This window comes from Urocampus carinirostris, chromosome 18 (genome assembly GCF_059441175.1).
Source record: "Urocampus carinirostris isolate Australia breed hairy pipefish chromosome 18, RoL_Ucar_1.0, whole genome shotgun sequence".
Classification (NCBI taxonomy): Eukaryota; Metazoa; Chordata; class Actinopteri; order Syngnathiformes; family Syngnathidae; genus Urocampus; species Urocampus carinirostris.
Window position 1 is genome coordinate 22,021,743 of NC_142366.1, and position 18,888 is coordinate 22,040,630.

The following is an 18,888-nucleotide window of genomic DNA, read 5'->3' on the forward strand; positions in this document are numbered from 1 at the left end:
AAATATGAAACGATTTATTCAAATTAAGAAATAAGTAGAATTCAGTGACACAAACAGAACAACAGAAGATTATGAATGCTTCAAAATCCACCAAATAATTCCTTAATTGCTTGGAAAAGTTTCGACTTAGTTTGAAATGTTGTTGCTGCCAAATGTCGGAGCATTACAGACGCTGCCCTACTTGCGAACGAGATTCGGGACGATCGTTCGTAAGTTGAATTTGTTCGTAAGTTGCTTCAGTGCTGTATTTTGTATTTTTAAGGTTTATATAAGTAGATTTAAGGCTTGTATAAGTCACCTGTATTGTTTTGTACTGAGAAATAACGGTTTAATAAATAATATGCTCTATGAAGATAAATAAAATTAAGTTAAACTTACTTTTGGAAGATGGGCTTCAAGAGTTAGGCAAATTCCTCCTCCGTGGCAGAAAGTGGACGAAAAAAAATCGATCCAACCATTTTCTCAACCGCATCAAGCTTTCTTATTCCACTTTCATTTCAAAAGAAACGGCTCGCCTCTTTTTTACACTTTACACCAACCATAGTGAATGGACGCATGAGATATTAAACAATAAAATTTCTGGGGATTCAGCACTGTATGTTTACACACAAACTAGGAAAAGCAAGCGGATTTCTTCTTCGGGGTTGGATGCTGGATGACCTCTCACAGCGCCGCACGCCGGTAGAGGCGGAAAGAAGCACTACAATACTGTCCTGTACTCGGAAAAAGGTGCACACAATACAAAATCTAACATACAGCAATGTCCGGATGTTCGTATCTACCGTTTTTTGTAAGTCGAATGGTCGTAAGTAGGGGAGCGTCTACTTTTTATTGCACTATTTCGAGAAGAGTTTCCGATGCACCTCCAGCTTTTGTTTATTTATCCTCTTTATCCACATATATCAATTTTCTTCACTTGTTCCAGGTTTGTTGCCGTCTCTGGGCTTAAAGGTGAGGGCCACGCTGTTAATACAGAAGCGCTGACCTGTCGGGTCTGGCCCATCCTCAAATATGTGACCCAAATGGGCATCGCACTGTGAGGAAAAAACAGTACACACTCAAAGTAAAACGTTTGAAATGAGTTGGAAATCTTTGAGTGATGTAGTACTCACATTTTTACAAATGACCTCCACGCTGGCGCTCCCCAAGCTGTTGTCGGGGCGACGAAGGATGGAGGAATGACTTTCGTCTCGCTCCCAAGTGCCGTGGGCTTCTTTGAAAGCCGGCCAGCCTGTCCCAGAGTCGTACTTAGCTTCTGAGCTATAGGGACGATTTAACACAACGTTATTGTAAAATGTATCAAATATTAAGGGACATGTTTGCACGGACTGGTACCCACAAAAAGGAGACTAGAGTTGAAGTAGGTCAAACCAAGTCTAAGTCCTGGTGCAGGTGACGTTATGAAGGATTTGATACATTTGACTATAAAGGATTTTACACGATTGAATACAAGTTACATTTATTGAGTGCAAATTAATCACTAATTATTCATTAGTAATTTTGAGCCCCCATTTTTGTGCGCTAGCTAGATTTTCTTGTGCGCTGAGAATGTACGAGCAGTGCGCAATTGCGCACCCACGCAGCTTATAGGGAACATTGCTTTATAGGTTAAGTAAGACAATATAACATTGTTTTTCTATGCACCAGTTTATATATTGATATCTTGCTCTGCCAATGAAATAATGAATCAGATATACAGTTGGTTCATTTAGTAGTAAACCAAACTGTGCCTCCAGACACCTCAATGCACGCCACTGGCCGGGAGACGATTTGTGAAGTGTTTGAACAAACATTATATATGATACAGAATAGAATAACCTTTACTCAAATAGGAATTAAAGATGTTAACATTCAACCACAGACTTACCTGAAGAGTGGAGAGTCACAGCAGACACAGTGGTACATTCCTTTTTCAGAGTGGTTCAGGTAGATTCCGCTAAAGGGCTGGGAACAATTGCAAATAAAAAAACGGGGAAAAGAAGATGCAATAAGAGTTATTGTCAGGATTACTGATGCGAGGCACCCTGAACCTGCTCCTTTGGCGCCAACTGCCTCGGACGCTGATTGGCTACCTGTCACCGTCTAAACCCCCGTCTTTCTGTCACCGGTTTTCAGTCCGTCTGCGAACCTCAGCTTACGCTTGGCAAGCTTTTCAACCCTGACTTTCTCCTGTTCTGGTTCCTGTCTGTTTTCCGGCTCCGACCCCTTTTCTGATCTCGACCACGATTTTTGCTCCCCCGTCCCAGCTACTGATCTGTTTTTTTCCGCTCTTGACACCGCCGTCACTCGCCATGGAAATACCACTTCAGCGTCTAAGCAACCTTCTCCCCGTGACCAGCGATATACGGATCGTGTGTACTATCCTTTCCCTTCTTCCCAATAAAACTAAGAGAAACGCACTCAAGTGGGTCCTGTTTCCGTTATGGTCTTGACAGTAATTCATAATCTTTTTCAAATTATACTCACTGAAAACGGGACAGAAAAATGCTCGGTAAAATTGATGTTTGTCGTCTACACACATTAATGGCAACAAAAAGATGGCAGGCATTATTAAGAGTAATGCAAGAAAATTAAAGAGCAAAATGATCATATTTACCTAAGTAACAATTATACTTAAATGAGTTAAATTGTCTAAGACTTGCCAAATTAGAAAATGCAGCATCATTTAAATAGTATTGTTTATCATTTTAATAAAAAAACAAGTAAAAATTGTCACGACCAGCACACAGGGTGGACCCAATCGCGTAACGTTTTCCCACAATGTTATTGAAAGAAAGAGGGAGGACAGCGCCCGCGATCCGATGCTCGCTGGACGTGGGAAGCAAGCCGTTCTCGCACTCGGATTGTGATCCGAATATGGAAGTGGATCTTCCGTTGCGAGCGATGGTGTCAGGGAGGGAAAAACAGGTCGGTAGCTGGGACATGGAGAGCAAAAGCGTGGTCGGGGTCGGAAACGAGTCGTAAGCCAGGACGGGAGAGTAGACGTAGTCGGATCAAAAATAGGTCATAAGCCGGGACGGGGGAGCAGACTTGGTTGGGATCAAAACAGATCGTAGGCGGAGACAAACGGGAACAAAACGGGACAGGTGGGAGTCATTGTCGAAAAAGGCTTGCTTTGTATAAACAGAGGTCCGCAGACGGACTGACAACAGGGGATTGACAGGACTCTGTTTAACAAGGGACATGGAGCCAATCAGAGAGGGAGGAAAAAGGAGAGAGGGCGGGACAAAGAAAGAAAAAGAGAGGGAGGGAAAGAGCGGGAGAAACAAGAGATAAAAAGAAGTTGTGAGAGAGGGGGAAAGAAAGGGAGAAGAAGAAAGAAATCCAAAGAGAAATAGAAAGACGGAAGGAGAGAAAAGAAAAAAGAAAGCGCAAAGGGTAGGAAGAGAGAAAGAGAAAAGAGAGAAAAGGAAAAAAAGGAAGTTAGAGCAAAAGAAGTTAAAGAGTCACAGAGAGAGAAAGAGACAAAGCGCGACAAAGGAAGAGGCAAAGAGAGACAGAGAGTGAAAGAGACAGAGAGTGGGAGAAAAGAGAGAGCGAGAGAAATAAAAACAAGTACAATGTCTTTGGGGCAGCACGGCGGCACAGTAGTTAGCGCGTGTGCAGCACAGTTCTAAGGTCCTGGGAACCTTCTGTGTGGGTTACAATCCAGCTAACGGACTTCCTGTGCGGAGTTTGTATGTTCTGCCCGTTCTTGTGTGGATTTCCTCTGGGCACTCCGGTTTCCTCCCACATTCCAAAGACATGCATTTCAGGTGGATTGGCCGGTCCAAATTGTCCCTAGGTGTGAATGAGCGAGCGAGTTGTCTGTCCCTGTGTGCCCTGCGATTGGCTGGCAACCAGTTCAGGGTGTCCCCTGCCCACTGCCCGATGATTGCTGGGATGGGCTCCAGCACCCCCGCGACCCTACTGAGGATAAGCGGTGGAGCTGATGAGATGAGAGATGAGACAATGTCTTTGTGAGAGGCACCTGGCTTTGGCAACATCAAGTTGACATATTTCTCCGGATTCAATCCCTTAGCGGGCCTGATGAGGCAAAACTAACATAAAATGCGACAGAAACAAAATAAAAATAAATCCAAACAGCTTGCCAACATCATTTTTGGCGTTCCATGTAGTCCGTTACTCCCCAAGCCTGCACAAAATTGAGTAATTTTATTCATATTTAGTTTCTTTTGTCTTTAATTAGCATATTTGGTATTGGAGTAATCCAAAAGTAATTGAAAGTAATCCAGTTAAAGTAACCCTACCCAACCCTGTGGATTGGATGAGTCATTTGGGCCTGTTGTTTAAAAGGGTGATGGCAGAGGGGATCAGGCTTTTCCCAATGCTGGCCTTCCTAAATCTTATTGTCCTGTATCAGCACGTGTTAGTGTTTTGGGTATCCTGGACTATTCTGGTCTCTCGTTGGATGATGGACCTGTTCTTTAGGTTTATGAGGCTGGGGGGGTGTAGGCCAATGATTCAAGCCGCTATGTAAAAGATAAGTTTGTTTTGGTCCAGTTTGTGACAGAGAGCATAGTGAAAAAAACTCATGCAGCAGTACAGGAACAATGCTTTGGTGACAAGAGGATAGGTGCAACATATAATCCTGGGAATTTACGGATTGTTACTTTCAGAGTAATATGCTACATTTTGGCGTCAGTAATTTGGAGGATTTAACTCAATTACCGTATTTTCCGCACTATAAGGCGCACCTTAAAGCCTTTTTTTTTTCTAAAAGCTGACCATGCGCCTTTATAATACAGTGCGCCTTTTATATGAATCAATATTAAGTCGCAAAGTCTTGCAACTAAGGCAAGCAGCAGCCGACTCGATTTTCCCCCGAAGGCGAAGTCGTCCGCAGTGTATGCTGGGATTTATATACCGGCGTTTCATTTACTAACCAATGTGTCAATCATCATTTGAATCAGTCACTATTGGCTAAAGTTATTCGGAGGTAAAGGAGGCGGATCCTTTTTATCATTTACAGGCTCGCATAGGCTAAAGGGGCGAAACAAAGCCTGCAATTGGCCGAAAAAGATGAATGTGAATCACACGTTGGGTTGCACTTCGGCATAGAGAAAACATTTTTTACCATTCTGTATTTGTAAATATTTTACTCTCCTGGATTTACTACACTCACGGTTGTAAGAAGACCATGGTTACGTATCATTATTGAACGTGATGGCTGCAAGAGAACTTAGGTGAGCTATGCGGCTTTATATTTTCCCGGTATCTTGTTTTAGAACGGGCTTAATGTTTCTGTGATGAGTCTATTTTTAAACTAAATTCAATTCAAGGTGTTTATTGTCATATGCACAGTAAAGAACCCCGTTTCCCTGCACAATAAAATTCTTACTTTGCTGTCCACACAGTTGCCAGCAAAAAATAAAATGGAAACTAAGAAATGTTTGGCATTTCTTGTATCCCAAGACTTTAACCTTCCGAATGAAGCAAGAAATTATACTATACCAATTTATTACATCATAACAAAAGTAATATCAAAGGGATTTGGGATATATTAAATAGTATAATAAAAGGAAAGAATGTAAGCAATGCATATCCAAACTATTTTATTGATAAGAACAGTGAAAATTATAATTTAAATCAAGTTGTGGAGAATTTTAATAGTTATTTTGTAAATGTTGGACCAGAGCTCGCTGCAAATATCCCAGAGTGCAGTGGTAAACAATTTGAGTCACTGATAAAAATGAACTCCAAGACCATGTTTTTATCCGGGGTTACGGAATCAGAAATCTTAGACGTGGTTAACAACTGTAAAAACAAAACGTCTATGGATTGTTTTGACATCGATATGGTACTAATTAAGCAAATTATAAACAGCATTGTGAAACCATTGACCTACATCTGTAATCTATCATTTCTAACAGGCACATTTCCAAATCAAATGAAAATAGCAAAAGTTATACCAATATACAAAAATGGGAACAAGCACATTTTTACAAACTATAGACCGATATCTCTGCTTCCTCAGTTCTCTAAAATATTAGAGAGACTTTACAATAATAGACTAGAACAATTTGTAGATAAACATAAATTGATTAATGAAAGTCAATATGGTTTTAGAGCAAACAGATCAGCAACAATGGCAATTATTGATGCAGTAGAAGAAATCACCCACAGTATGGAAAAGAAGAGATACGCAGTCGGGGTATTTATTGACTTAAAAAAAGCATTTGATACCATTAATCATAATATACTATTAAAAAAACTGGAAAGATATGGCATCAGGGGAGTGGCTTTGAAATGGATTCAAAGTTATTTGACGGGGAGGAAGCAATATGTAAAAATGGAAGAGTTTTCATCTGAATATTTGGACATCTGTTGTGGAGTACCACAGGGTTCTATCCTGGGACCAAAGCTATTTAATTTATATATTAACGATATTTTTAATGTTTCAAAACTATTGAAAATAGTAGTATTTGCAGACGACACTAACATTTTCTATTCAAATGATAACTATATGGATTTGGTAACCTGTATTAATCGTGAACTAATTAACCTAAAAGTATGGATGGATATAAATAAATTATCTTTAAATTTAAATAAAACCAAAGTAATATTCTTTGGTAATCGTAAGGCAAATCAAGATTTAGAAGTAAAAACGGATGGTGTCACGATAGACATTGTATCAGAAATTAAGTTTTTAGGGGTCATAATAGACAATAAATTAAGTTGGAAAACACACATCAGACACATACAAACAAAGGTATCTAAAAGCATTTCAATAATTAATAAAACCAAAGTTCTTTTACATTTTAATGCATTGTATTTATTATATTGTTCTCTAGTTCTGCCATATTTAACCTATGGTGCAGAAGTCTGGGGCAATAATTACAAAAGTTCACTACAGCCCCTTTTTATCCTTCAAAAACGTGCAATAAGAACCATACACAGGGTAGGATATCGGGATCATACCAATATTTTATTCATGCAGTCCAATTTATTGAAATTGGATGATTTAATAAAATTTTTCACTTCACAACTGTTATTTAAGGTCAACAAAAACATAGTGCCAGAAAACATACAAAGATTATTCACTCGGAAAGAGGGAAATTATAACTTGAGGGGCTGTGGTGAATTCAAAATCCCAAAGGTGAGAACCACCAGGAGAAGTATGTGTGTGTCTGTGTGTGGAGTCAGACTTTGGAATAATTTGCAAAATGAAATCAAACAATGTCCAAATATACATGTGTTCAAATTTAAATATAAAAAAGCATTACTGGCGAAATACAGAGATGAAGAAAATGGGATATGAGGGAGACTGGAAATACTGCACTTCAAACTATGGCTAACTTGTTGTTATTGTTCTATTATCACATCAGAACTGTTATAAGTATTGTGTTTATTTTTATTGATATTATCACTGGTGCCGCAGTGACATTATGCGCATTATGACGTTGAGGGATGGGTATTGCGAAGATTAGTGTATAAAGTATGTGATTATTGTAACTATTATAATTATTGATATCTGACCTATTTAATAAGTATATCCATGAGATTTTGTTGTATTGGACATAAGAGGAGCTATATATAAAATGTGTTTTATAGGGAAGATAAAGGGGTAGGAAAAATAAGCATCTGCTTCTGACTACCCCTTTTCGAACATGTGTGACATTATTTCGTTGTTGATTCATTGTTTTTGTCCTGTTTTTATTTTTATGTTCGAAATAAAGTTTTCATTCATTCATTCATATTTGGAACGATGCATTTGAGTGATTGGTGACATCGTACAGACACTGTTTCCGTACATGTCTGAGACACGTATTTGCTTCTTTCGGAATGTTAAGGAGGTAATAAGTTTGACTGAACTATCTGACTGTTTTGTCGACGTTCCCATTGTAGCGCCTTATAATCCGGTGCGCCTTATGTATGGAAAATATAGGACCAAAAACTATTTTTTGGGGGTGCGCCCTATAACCCGGTGCGCCTTTATAGTGCGGAAAATACGGTAACTTTTTATTTCCAGTAATGCGTCTAACACTGGTTATCAGCACTTGGATACGTGTGGCTCCATAGGATCAATAAGGGAAAAGCAAAGTCCATATAACTCGGCTGACGTGTTTATAAAATGTGTTGTTCTACTTACCACCTCAGTTCCCCTTTCTCTCGTGACCACGTATTGCTCAGGCGAGAGTTTTTTTTGCCAGTCTGTCGTCTCATTATATCGAGTGAGAGATTTCAGGCCTGAGTAGAGTTGCGGAATTATTCAGAAAGATGACTTTTACCGTACCGATCAAAGTTGGCGACTTCAGAGCAGTGATGTCAAACTCGGATCCAAACTTTCTGTTTTGAGGCGGGCCAGATCAGTAAGAGAATATCAACTTCAAATTGTTAGCTTTGTTTTTCAGTATTATGCTGTATCGTTTGCCTACGCATCAATCAAATCAAATTAAATCAACTTTATTTGTAGAGCACTTTTAACAAATTGCTTCTCAAAGTGCTAGATAAAAACGTTCAGAGTACAATAAGACAATATAATCCCTTTCTTTATCCCCACCCAACAACCCGAAACACCTAAATTAGTACCCTACCCTACATAGACGAAGTTAGGTTCCGGAGTTAGGTTCGTAAGTTGAATTTGTTCTTAAGATGGTTCAGTGCTATATTTTGTATGTTTAAGGTTTATATACGTATGTTTAAGGCTTATATACGTATGTTTAAGGCTTGTAACCTGTATTGTTTTGTCCTAAAAAAATAAACATTTCCTAAAACAATATGCTAACTAAAGTTAAGTTTAACTTATGCTTGGAAAATGGGCTTCAAAACTTAGGCTACTTCCTCCTCCGTGGCAAAAAGTGGCCGAAAAAAAACCTTCCGACCATTTTCTCAACCGCATCAGGCTTTCTTATTCCACTTTTGTTTCAAAAGAAACGGCTCGCCTCTTCTTTACAATTTACACCAACCATATTGAACGGATGCAAAAGATATTAAACAATAAAAACGTCAAAGTTCTTAGCGTGCTAGAGATACAGTGCAGTGTGTATGCACACAAACAAGGAAGTAGAAGCCGGATTTCTTCTTTGAAATGGACGCTGGGTGACCTCTCACGGCGGAAAGAAGCACTGCAGCACTGTCCTCTACTCGGACAAAGGTGCACACATTACAAAATCTAACTCACAGCAACGTCCGGATATTTTTAGATATCCCGAAAAAGATGTTCGTATCTACTGTTTTGCGTAAGTCGAATGGTCGTAAGCAGTGTTCCCTCTAAGCTGCGCGCGTGCGCAATTGCGCACTGCTCGCACATTCTCGGCGCACAAGAAAATCTAGCCAGTGCACAAAAATGAGGGCTCAAAATTACCAATTAAGAGGCGACTTAAGTCAAAGTTACAGTGCATGAAGGTAAAAATACACGGGTTCCCCTGACGTTGTGTCCTAAATGCGGTATTTTGAAGTCGAACGAAGTTGAGTAAAGGTAGTAGAGTTTGTCGGGGAACCGGCTTCTTCGGCTCGGCTCACTAAAAGGAACCGGCTCTTTCGGGTCCTAAACGGCTCTTCAGGATGTTTTTGCTTCTTTAATCCCAACATGACCAAATATTATGTAAAATTATACACAAAATGACTTAAAGAAGGTGGGAATAGAACAAAAAAGAAAAAAATACCAAAATGAAAAAGTAGTGAAAAGCTGAGAAAAAAAGAAACAAAAGGAAGAGAAAAAAGAAGGAAAAGTTTAGAAAAAAGCTGAGAAAAAAAGAAAAAGAAATGTAGGAAAAAAGTAAATAGAGAACAAAAAGAAAAAAGTAACAGCTCGGAAAATAGAGGGAACATTGGTCGTAAGTAGGGAGCCCCTTTTCTACACACAATAATCCATAAACAATTGAAAAAAAAGCATGATTAAATGAAGATTTACACCTGATCCAACTCATCATACTATAAAAACTCTACACTGCCCTCTATCGGCGGGAGAGAGTATTTGGTTTGCAATTACAGTCTTTTAAAAATCACAATTTTTGATAGAAATGACTTAAAGACTTGCTTCTTTTTTGTTTTTTTTAACATGATCAGAAATTCAAAGTGTATCGGACAAAACCAGTGTATCGGAGCCGTTTGTTTGACATGCCTGCTTCAGAAGTTTCATCCTCACATTTCAATTAACTTACCTGCACTTGTGTGAAGGAAAGCTGAGTTACTCCGTCCTACCGCCGATAACGCGGCCCGAGACCGCTTGGATAAGACAATGATCCGTGAGACTAAACGAGACATGTTTGCAGGACTTGGAGAGTCTTAGCGCTGCTGTTCCGAAACTGTTGAACCTATGATATGTTTTTCTATAATGTAGGTCAGAGTCGACTGGGTTCGCTCCTTTTAATCGCTGGCCAATGTCCAAAGTGTGAAGTTTCTGGGTGGAATGTTGCACATAGGTTGGATATTTAACAGAACTATAGGGTGTCCTGTAAAAAACGGATATGAACTTTGTCCTTAAATAACCAATAGACTACTTTTTCTATTTCAGAATAGATTTTGGAGCGAGGTGCGGCTGTTTTGTGTAATGTCAAAACTAAACTGAAATACTCATACCTGTCAACCTGTATGTTTTTGCTGTACAAACTATGTTTATTATGCATTTTAAGACGTGTACGACGTACAAGAAAATCTGTTTGGAAAAACGCAAATTTGTCAATTATGGGTACCATCCGGTATACGCCGACTATCACCAAACGGCAAATCAATCAAGTCAAAGGAGTTTTCCGCGGAAGCTTCTATCTCTGTATGTTTTTTTTTTGTGGCAAACAAAGCGAGCGGTTTGATACTACTGTGCGCATGCATCTGCCGCCTCGGATTTCATGTGGTAGTTATGTAGTGAAAGGAAGTCCGTCTCTTTTTAGAGAACTGGCTTTTTCGGCTCAACTCATTAAAGAGAGCCGGCTCTCAAACGGCTCACTTGCTTTGATGCATTATATTACGAATGATTATGTTGTATAAAGAAGTTAAGTGAAAAAGGAAGTATAAATTGAGAAAACGAAAAAAGACATGTTTGTGGTTATCCCTTCAATCAGTATATTAGCAACAATAATTTAATGCAGAAAATGAATTCATAATTTGAATAAGAAAATGTATTATTTTATTTAATTATATTTGCATGTAGGCAGCACGGCGGAGCAGTGGTTACACAGTTCTAAAGTCTTGGGAACCTCCTGAGTGGGTTCAAATCCAGCTACCGGACTTCCTGTGCGGAGTTTGTATGTTCTCCCCGTGCTTGCGTGGGATTCCTCCGGGCACTCCGGTTTCCTCCCACATTCCAAAGACATGCATTTCAGGTGGATTGGCCGGTCCAAATTGTCCCTAGGTGTGAATGAGCGAGCGAGTTGTCTGTCCCTGTGTGCCCTGCGATTGGCTGGCAACCAGTTCAGGGTGTCCCCTGCCCACTGCCCGATGATTGCTGGGATGGGCTCCAGCACCCCCGCGACCCTACTGAGGATAAGTGGTGCAGCTAATGAGATAAAAGAGATGAGATATTTGCATGTATTTTTTTCCTTCTACAGTGAACGTCCAAGCGAATTTTTGAACTTTTTTTATAATAAACCTCATTCATGTCGAGCAACTCAGGATCTCACAACAAAATGTTAATTAACAATATATATGATATAACGAAACACATGTACAATATAACATGTTAAACTACATAAATAAACACGTTTGAAAAAAAAAATATGGTGTAAGATTATTTTGTATTTTGTAAGGGAAAGCACGACAGTTTGAAAGGGCATGAAGACATGACACTTTCATGAAGACATTTGTTTTTGCACAGAGGTAAGCCCACAATCCCTCCGTTCTTACTCAGAAATGAAAAGAAATCTGAAATAGAAAAGAAATCTATTGGTTATTTAAAGTAAACTCTGTACAACATCTACATGAATCTTATTACACCATTTTTGTAACCACATTTCTGTTTGGACTTAAATCTATTCAAAGCTTCAAATCACCAAATCCAAGTCCATGTGATTTGGGCACTTCTCACCCCTCTCGCATATAATGACACCACTGAAAGATTATTCAAACATTTAAATAGATTTAAGAATTTAATAAATGTCTCATTTAATATGTTAAATGATATCATAAATCTAATCAACAAATGACTCATACAAATTTCTTGATTCAGAATTGTTGCATTATTTAACACTCATGTTTTTATCATCCATCCATCCATTATCCGTGCCACTTATCCTCAGTAGGGTCGCGGGGGTGCTGGAGCCCATCCCAGCTATCTTTGGGCAGTGGGCTGGGGACACCCTGAACTGGTTACCAGTCGCAGGGCTCACGGAGACACATTTCACTCGCTCATTCACACCTAGGGACAATTTGGCCAATTAACCTGACATGCATGTTTTTAGAATGTGGGAGGAAACCGGAGTGCCCAGAGGAAGCCCACACAAGCACAGGGAGAACATGCAAACTCCACACAGGGGGTTTGATCTTTTTATCATTTTACAGTTTGAAATCGGGGCCATGGTTACACAACAGAGACATTTTTGGTCATTTTTAAAGGCTTTAGGCATCGTTGCTGTCGTGCACTTTCTGGACAAATCATATTACCCGTCAGGTTTCAAACAATGTCAGGATGAGATAAGACTCTGAGTTACAAATGTATTTATTAAAGAAAAGCAAGTACATTAAAAACAAGGCAAATTTCACTCTTAAATTGCCATTAAATGAGATCTCACTGACTGAAGCGTGTGCGCCTTTCTTATTCCGTCACATGGAATCTGACTGGAGGATAGAATAAACCACGTGCACGTAAGAGTAATCTAATTGGAAAGTTTCTTTGGTTACATGGTGTGATATACACTGCGGGCCACTAAAGGGCACTCTAACCTAACAATAAACATGGAAAGAAGACAGTACTCTCTTCCACTGGGGTGCAAGTTAACATAATATACCGTAAATTCCAGACTATAAGCCGCTACTTTTTTCCCAAACGTTCAACCCTGCGGCTTATTCAGTGATGCGGCCAATTTATGTAATTTTTCTAACAGCTGCCAGCGGCGATCGAGTTCAAGGCACATGACGCAGCTTACAAGCTAAACGCAATCGAGCAGTCCGACAAAGAAGGAAACAGAGCTACTGCACGCACACTTTACCTTGCGAGCGTGCTGCTAGCGTGTTTTTGAATAAGGGAGCGTGGGACGACGTCTATATGCCTAAGTCTCTTCCCCATACTAAAGGAGGAAAACTTTGATGACAACAGTTATATAGAGAAAGATGAAAACGGTTTACCGTGATGGGGTTTTTGGGGTTTTTAAGGGTACGGTATGTTTTTTTTAACAGACCCATTTAACTGTATTGCGAGCGTGTTGTCAGTAGTGTTTTGCTACCCTTCACAGGCACGGTTTGGGATGAAAGTTATATTATTATTAAAGCTTTGAAAACTCTCGGTGTACCGTCTTTCTTTGTAAATATGTGGAACCATGTATAATATGTATTTGCAACTGTATATTTTTGTAACGTATTTATTTGTATTTATTTTGGACACTTATTCTGATAAGTCTTGCACTGACCAATTAAAAAGAAGGGGCGTAACAGACGCGGGGGATGATGGGAAGTGTGGACCGGTAAAGGTAAGTGTTTGTGAACACGGCAGACAATAGTGGATATATATTTTTCCCACCCTTACCTTTGGAAATATACACTTTTTTTCCTTGGATTACTTTTAACGGGACCCGGACTCTGCAGGTCTGCATCAAATCTTAAGTACCGGTATCATTTTCCGTTCATTGACGGCTGTGGTTTTTGAACTGTGTACTTTATGTTGGGTTAAAATTGCGGGACTCAAAGTAGGGTTTGGGTTAATTTTGTGATTGTGTTACATATTTTAATGTGGGCGCATGCGGCTTATATACAGGTGCGGCTTATATACAGGTGCGGCTTGTGTAAGTACAAAAGCGGCTATCCTCCTAAAATGTGGTGGGTGCGGCTTATAATCAGGTGCGCTCTATAGTCCGGAATTTACGGTACTTGAAGGCTACCTTTTTTAGAAGATTCCTTTCCCAGGAGCAGAATGATTCATGTGATACACCACAGTAGTTTATTGTTTGATAACAGATAAGAGTCGCCTGAGAAACTTGCCAGTAGCCTTCAGATCGTAATTTTTTAATTAAGGACAAATTATTTTGGCGCTTAGGAAGTTATTCTATTGACCTTGAAGGCGCCTGCCCCTGAAAACAACTCGAAATACACGTATTGTGTATAAACGGATGAAGATTACAAAAGCAAGATTATATATTGGCTATAAGAGTATAGAATATAGTATAAAAGGCAGACTTAGATCATAATTTCTCTTACATTACCTATTTTTTCGTTTATTGATTTGCTCAATGTTTCGTGTACCCAATGCTAAATCTATTGCACCCTGGGCATCCTGGAAAAAGGATTACCACTTGTGAGGCCCCTTCTCAAGGTTTCTCAATTTCCTCGCTTTAGGTTTGAGTTTTTCCTCGCCTGCATGTTAGTTTAAGATCAGGGGATATTGTCATTGTAACCTGTGCAGTCCTTTCCAGACATTTTGTGATTAAGGGCTGTACGAATAAATGTGACTTGATTCGATTTAACTTCAAAACATGTGATCTGAGGATGTTATCTATTTCTTTAATGCATTCCTCTTTTTGGATTTTTAAATACACAAATTCACTCAATTAGACCCTTTGTCAGTCCGTCAACAAACCTCTGTTTGTGTATCCTGTCCGGTATCGATCCCGTCTGTTTTGTCCTGTTTTGATATTGTTCTCCGGTCTCCAGTGTCTGGTATCGTTCCCGTCTATCTCGTTCTGTCTGATTTATGTTTCCAGTCTCCTATATCTGTTATCAATCCTGTCATTCACGTTCTGTCCGGTATCGACACCATCTGTCCGGTATCGGCTCGTGTAACTGATATCGATCTCGTTGGTCTCTGGCTTCCTGTTGTTCCACGCCAGACTTCTGTCTTTCTTCTTTCGCCCAGCGATCGCCGAATCACTGGCGTTTGTGTTCATGTGCACGACTGCCCCATTCCCGTAAAATAAAGCTTGTGTGAGAAACATTACGCATCTCCTGTTCCGATTCTTCAAAGACAGGGATACAAATGGTTTTTTTTTATTTTGAAAAAATAAATACTAGAGGGGCAATTCTTTTATGATGTTACATGCTATTGTGTACTTAATCCTGGCCAGGAAGTCAAAACCTGATATAAGGATATTTATCTGATTTTTCTTTTTTTAATACAAATTATTTTTGGAAGACAAATCACAAAATCTTCTATTACACAAATGTCATTCAATTACAAACAGGTTTCCTACAAATTTAATTTTTCAGAATCGATGTGCAAATTAATAATATTAATATTCTAATTATTTTACATGTTATTGTGTAAATTAACCTTGGCCTAGATTTCAAAACACCTGATATAAGGATGTTTTAAAAATATTTTTGGGAATTTACATTATCTTCGTTATAGTTAGCAGAAATTTCACCCTAAAAAATAAGATACTTATGAACAATGTTCCCACTAATTTTCCACGGGTCTGAGTGTTCACACAAAGTCGGTGAGCAACGCTTGAAACAACAGTGAGCAACGGCAATCCCCTGTGTGGCAACTAAATAATTATCAAACATGTCCAAAACTTGACATCAAGTTACATTTTGCTGAGTTGCTGGCAATGCAAAAACAAATTTCACTTTTGAATGAATTGACTCAAAAGTTGTACGGCCTACAAACGTCATTTGTTTTTACAACAATTCTTTCACAAGATTTTCATTTTTTTCCCCCCTTTTCTTTTGACGCATAATACTAACATTTTTGGGGGCTTATTTAGCCGGTTGCACGATACAGAACTGTATTTAATCACATTTTTAGTGGAAGTACAATGTTGGCAACAAGATTGACTGGAAATTATTTGAATGCAACACAAACTTTTTCTTCTTTTTCCCTGTTTTTTTTCTATTTTTCTTTTAATTCCTTTGAAAAAATCTTATTGTGTCTATTTTTTTCCTAGCTGATACTTTTTTCTTCTTGTTCTCTATTTACTTTTTTTCCTTTGTTTCTTTCTTTTTCTTTTTTTCTGGCTTTTTTCTGAAATTTTCCTTCTTTTTTCTCTTCATTTTGTTTCTTTTTTCATGTGGGGATTAAAGAAGCAAAAACGACCTGAAGAGCCGTTTGGGACCCGAAAGAGCCGGTTCTCTTTAGTGAGCTGAGCCGAAGAAGCCGGTACACGAAAAACTCTACTAACTTTACTTTTCAACTTCGTTCGACATTGACTTCAAAATACCGCATTTAGAAAACAGCATCAGGGGAACCTGTGTATTTTTACCTTCATGGACTGTAACTTTGACTTAATTAGCAATTTCGAGCCCTGATTTTTGTGCGCTGGCTAGATTTTCTTGTGCGCTGAGAATGTGCAGGCAGTGCGCGATTGCGCACGCGCGCAGCTTAGAGGGAACGTTGCTTATGAATGGTTAGGGTTTTCTTTTGTTCTGTGTTAGGAACATATTGGCAGACTTGTTGCCAGTATTATTAGCACCATCTAGTGGTAAGTTCATAATTAATTTTAAAAACACTAGTTTCATCATGAGAAAAAAAAACTTAATAGGATTTTTTTGCTTCTTCCTAGAAGGGCTTTTTTGCAGTGTATTCCGGAAGACCCGATGCAGCCCCACCTTACCTGGACCCTAACTCTGGCGCCCCCCAAAGGAAATTGAGTTTGGGACTCCCGCTTTAAAAGATGCATAGCTCAGGATCTTGAGGACTGGATTCTGACACGTTTTCTCTACACGTTGCAATATAAAAATGCAGCAGGTGTATGCGTTCTGTAAAAGGTTCCAGGCTGGTGCATGAGGTCCACAATGTAGTGACAGGGCTTTTCGTTGCTGGATGGATCTCCCTTGCTCAGAAGCACTTCATTCCATGCTCGATTGTGGTCGCCTCTCACCAGAGTACAATTCAGGCCGATGCTATCAGCCAAGTACTGCGTAAAAGGCACAAGGTGTCAACGTGTTTGGAAGAATTCTAAAAAGGAATGAGGCGAGCTTAACCTTGAAAAGAAGTGCCCTGTGACAGAAGAAGCCTTTGTTGATCAAGCCCAGAGGGATCACGTTACACTGCGTTTTGCATTTAATCAGACAAATGTGCAGCAGCCACCCAAATGTGTGCAGATCTTCTTTCTCGATCGGTCCTCCCATGACGTCACTCACTTGCCTGTTCAGAATCCCGCTCATTTAAAAAATGAAACACTTGGGTCAAAAGTAAGTCAATTTTGAGTTGAAAAACGGCCGATCCACTTGCTTTTTTGCGCTTAAAAGCAAATATCGTGGTTTACTTTTTGCAATTTAGATTTTTTTGCATTTCTGCATTCTCATAGGCTAAATGGTCACCATTTTCTGCCTGTGGCTGACTGTGCATCAAAGTTACACATGTACGTAAACAGTTAGGTTTGCGCATATGTTGTCATGATGACTGATGCGACTCACCTGTGCCCGCTCATTTGGCGCCAACCGCCGCGGGTTCTGATTGGCTCCCTGTCACTATTTGAACCCATTCCTGTCAGTCCATCTGCAAACCTCAGTGTATACTAGGCAAGCCTTTTTCGACCCTGACTCCCACCTGTCCCGCTTTTGCTCGCGTCTGACTCTGGCGACGACCCGTTTCGATCCTGACCACGTCTGCTCTCCCGTCCCGGCTTACGACCTCTTTGTCCCCAACTACGGATCACAGAGTACGAGAGCGACTTGCTTCCCGCGTCCAGTGAAGACCGGATTGTGGGCATAGCCCTTCCTCATTCCTTCAATAAAACTTGTGAGAAACGTAACGCAATCCCGTCCTGTTTTCGTTCTGGTCCTGACATATGTAGGTTCGGCTTTTTTCAATTTGAAGGTTTATGTCTACAAAACACCATGGACCAACAAAAGCACCAAAAGCAGAGAAAGATACTTTCCATCACCAACAAAATTGGACTTCTCCAGATTTTTTTCAAGGGACATTTTGTATTACTTAGTGCCGCCTAGTGTTAAAAAAATAATTTGTTAAACAGTATTGATTTAAATAATAAGCAAAAACACAAGAAAACAATACAGTGACATCTAGGTGGCAAATATCATTACACAGTGTCTCTTTAATTGATTACTATTTTTTGGGACAATTTTCAAACGAAATGACTCAGTTTTTGTGTTGGTGGTTGTAGTATGAGGCCAGTCTTAAAAACAAAATCAAATGTATAGATCAACCTTATTTTTAGATTTAAGATGACTAAACTTATGGGTGTGTTCAGCCTATAAATGTGTTTCATAAGCTTTTGTTTTTGAGTGCCAAAACATAAACATATATTTTTTTCTCTTGTTTTATTTTAACTATTGAAATGGGTTTGGCACTCCTCATCAGTACGTATAAACCCGTATCAACCATTTAAGAATAATTTCATTATGATGTATCACCATTAGATCCCTGTCCACACTTCGAGGGAGCGCCCACTTTTACATGTTGTTCCTGTATCTAGCAATTGAAGTGTGTAGTTGGTGTGGTAGTTAGCTAATTGATCGATAAGTACACACTGAGCTTAATTCTTTCTAAAAAAGTCAGGGCTGGAAAGTGTTTTGTTTCGTGCACGTCCGCAAGAACGCGATCGCCATGGTGACCGAAAGTGTGTGATCACGTCACCAAAAATATCGTGCGCTGAAAAGTTCTTGCAAAGTTCATTCATTGTTTATGCACAAGTACAGTGTTCTTGCAACCTTTATCTATAATGAAAGATGAGTGTTTGTCATGATTACGCCCGTTCCTTTGGCGGCAAGTGCCTCGGACTCTGATTGGCTCCCTGTCCCTATTTAAACCCACTCCTTTTTGTCACCTGTTGTCAGTCCGTCTGCGAACCTGTTTACTCTAGGCAAGCTTTTATCGACCCTGAATCCCACCTGTGTTTA

At 39.5% G+C, this 18,888-nt stretch overlaps 2 protein-coding genes across 2 annotated transcripts in view; both read right to left on the minus strand.

Annotated features, from left to right (window-relative positions):
* On the minus strand, nucleotides 1–11,437 carry msrb2 (methionine sulfoxide reductase B2). The gene is made up of 5 exons (XM_088322786.1): nucleotides 10,107–11,437; nucleotides 8,093–8,190; nucleotides 1,868–1,944; nucleotides 1,113–1,260; nucleotides 1–1,034 (listed from the first exon to the last, which is right to left on the minus strand). Exons 1-5 carry the CDS (start codon nucleotides 10,207–10,209, stop codon nucleotides 903–905), a joined length of 558 nt encoding a protein of 185 aa, XP_088178912.1. The 5' UTR covers nucleotides 10,210–11,437; the 3' UTR covers nucleotides 1–902.
* A 1,140-nt stretch (nucleotides 11,438–12,577) lies between these two features.
* Nucleotides 12,578–18,888, minus strand: part of LOC148348647 (armadillo repeat-containing protein 3-like) — a 29,671-nt gene continuing 23,360 nt past the window's right edge. The window contains exons 16-17 of the mRNA XM_088322785.1: nucleotides 17,008–17,170; nucleotides 12,578–16,940 (exon numbers count right to left, since the gene is read on the minus strand). Coding sequence (XP_088178911.1) covers nucleotides 16,743–16,940; nucleotides 17,008–17,170 — 361 coding nt within the window. The 3' untranslated portion in view covers nucleotides 12,578–16,742. The remainder of the gene's footprint in view (nucleotides 16,941–17,007; nucleotides 17,171–18,888) is intronic.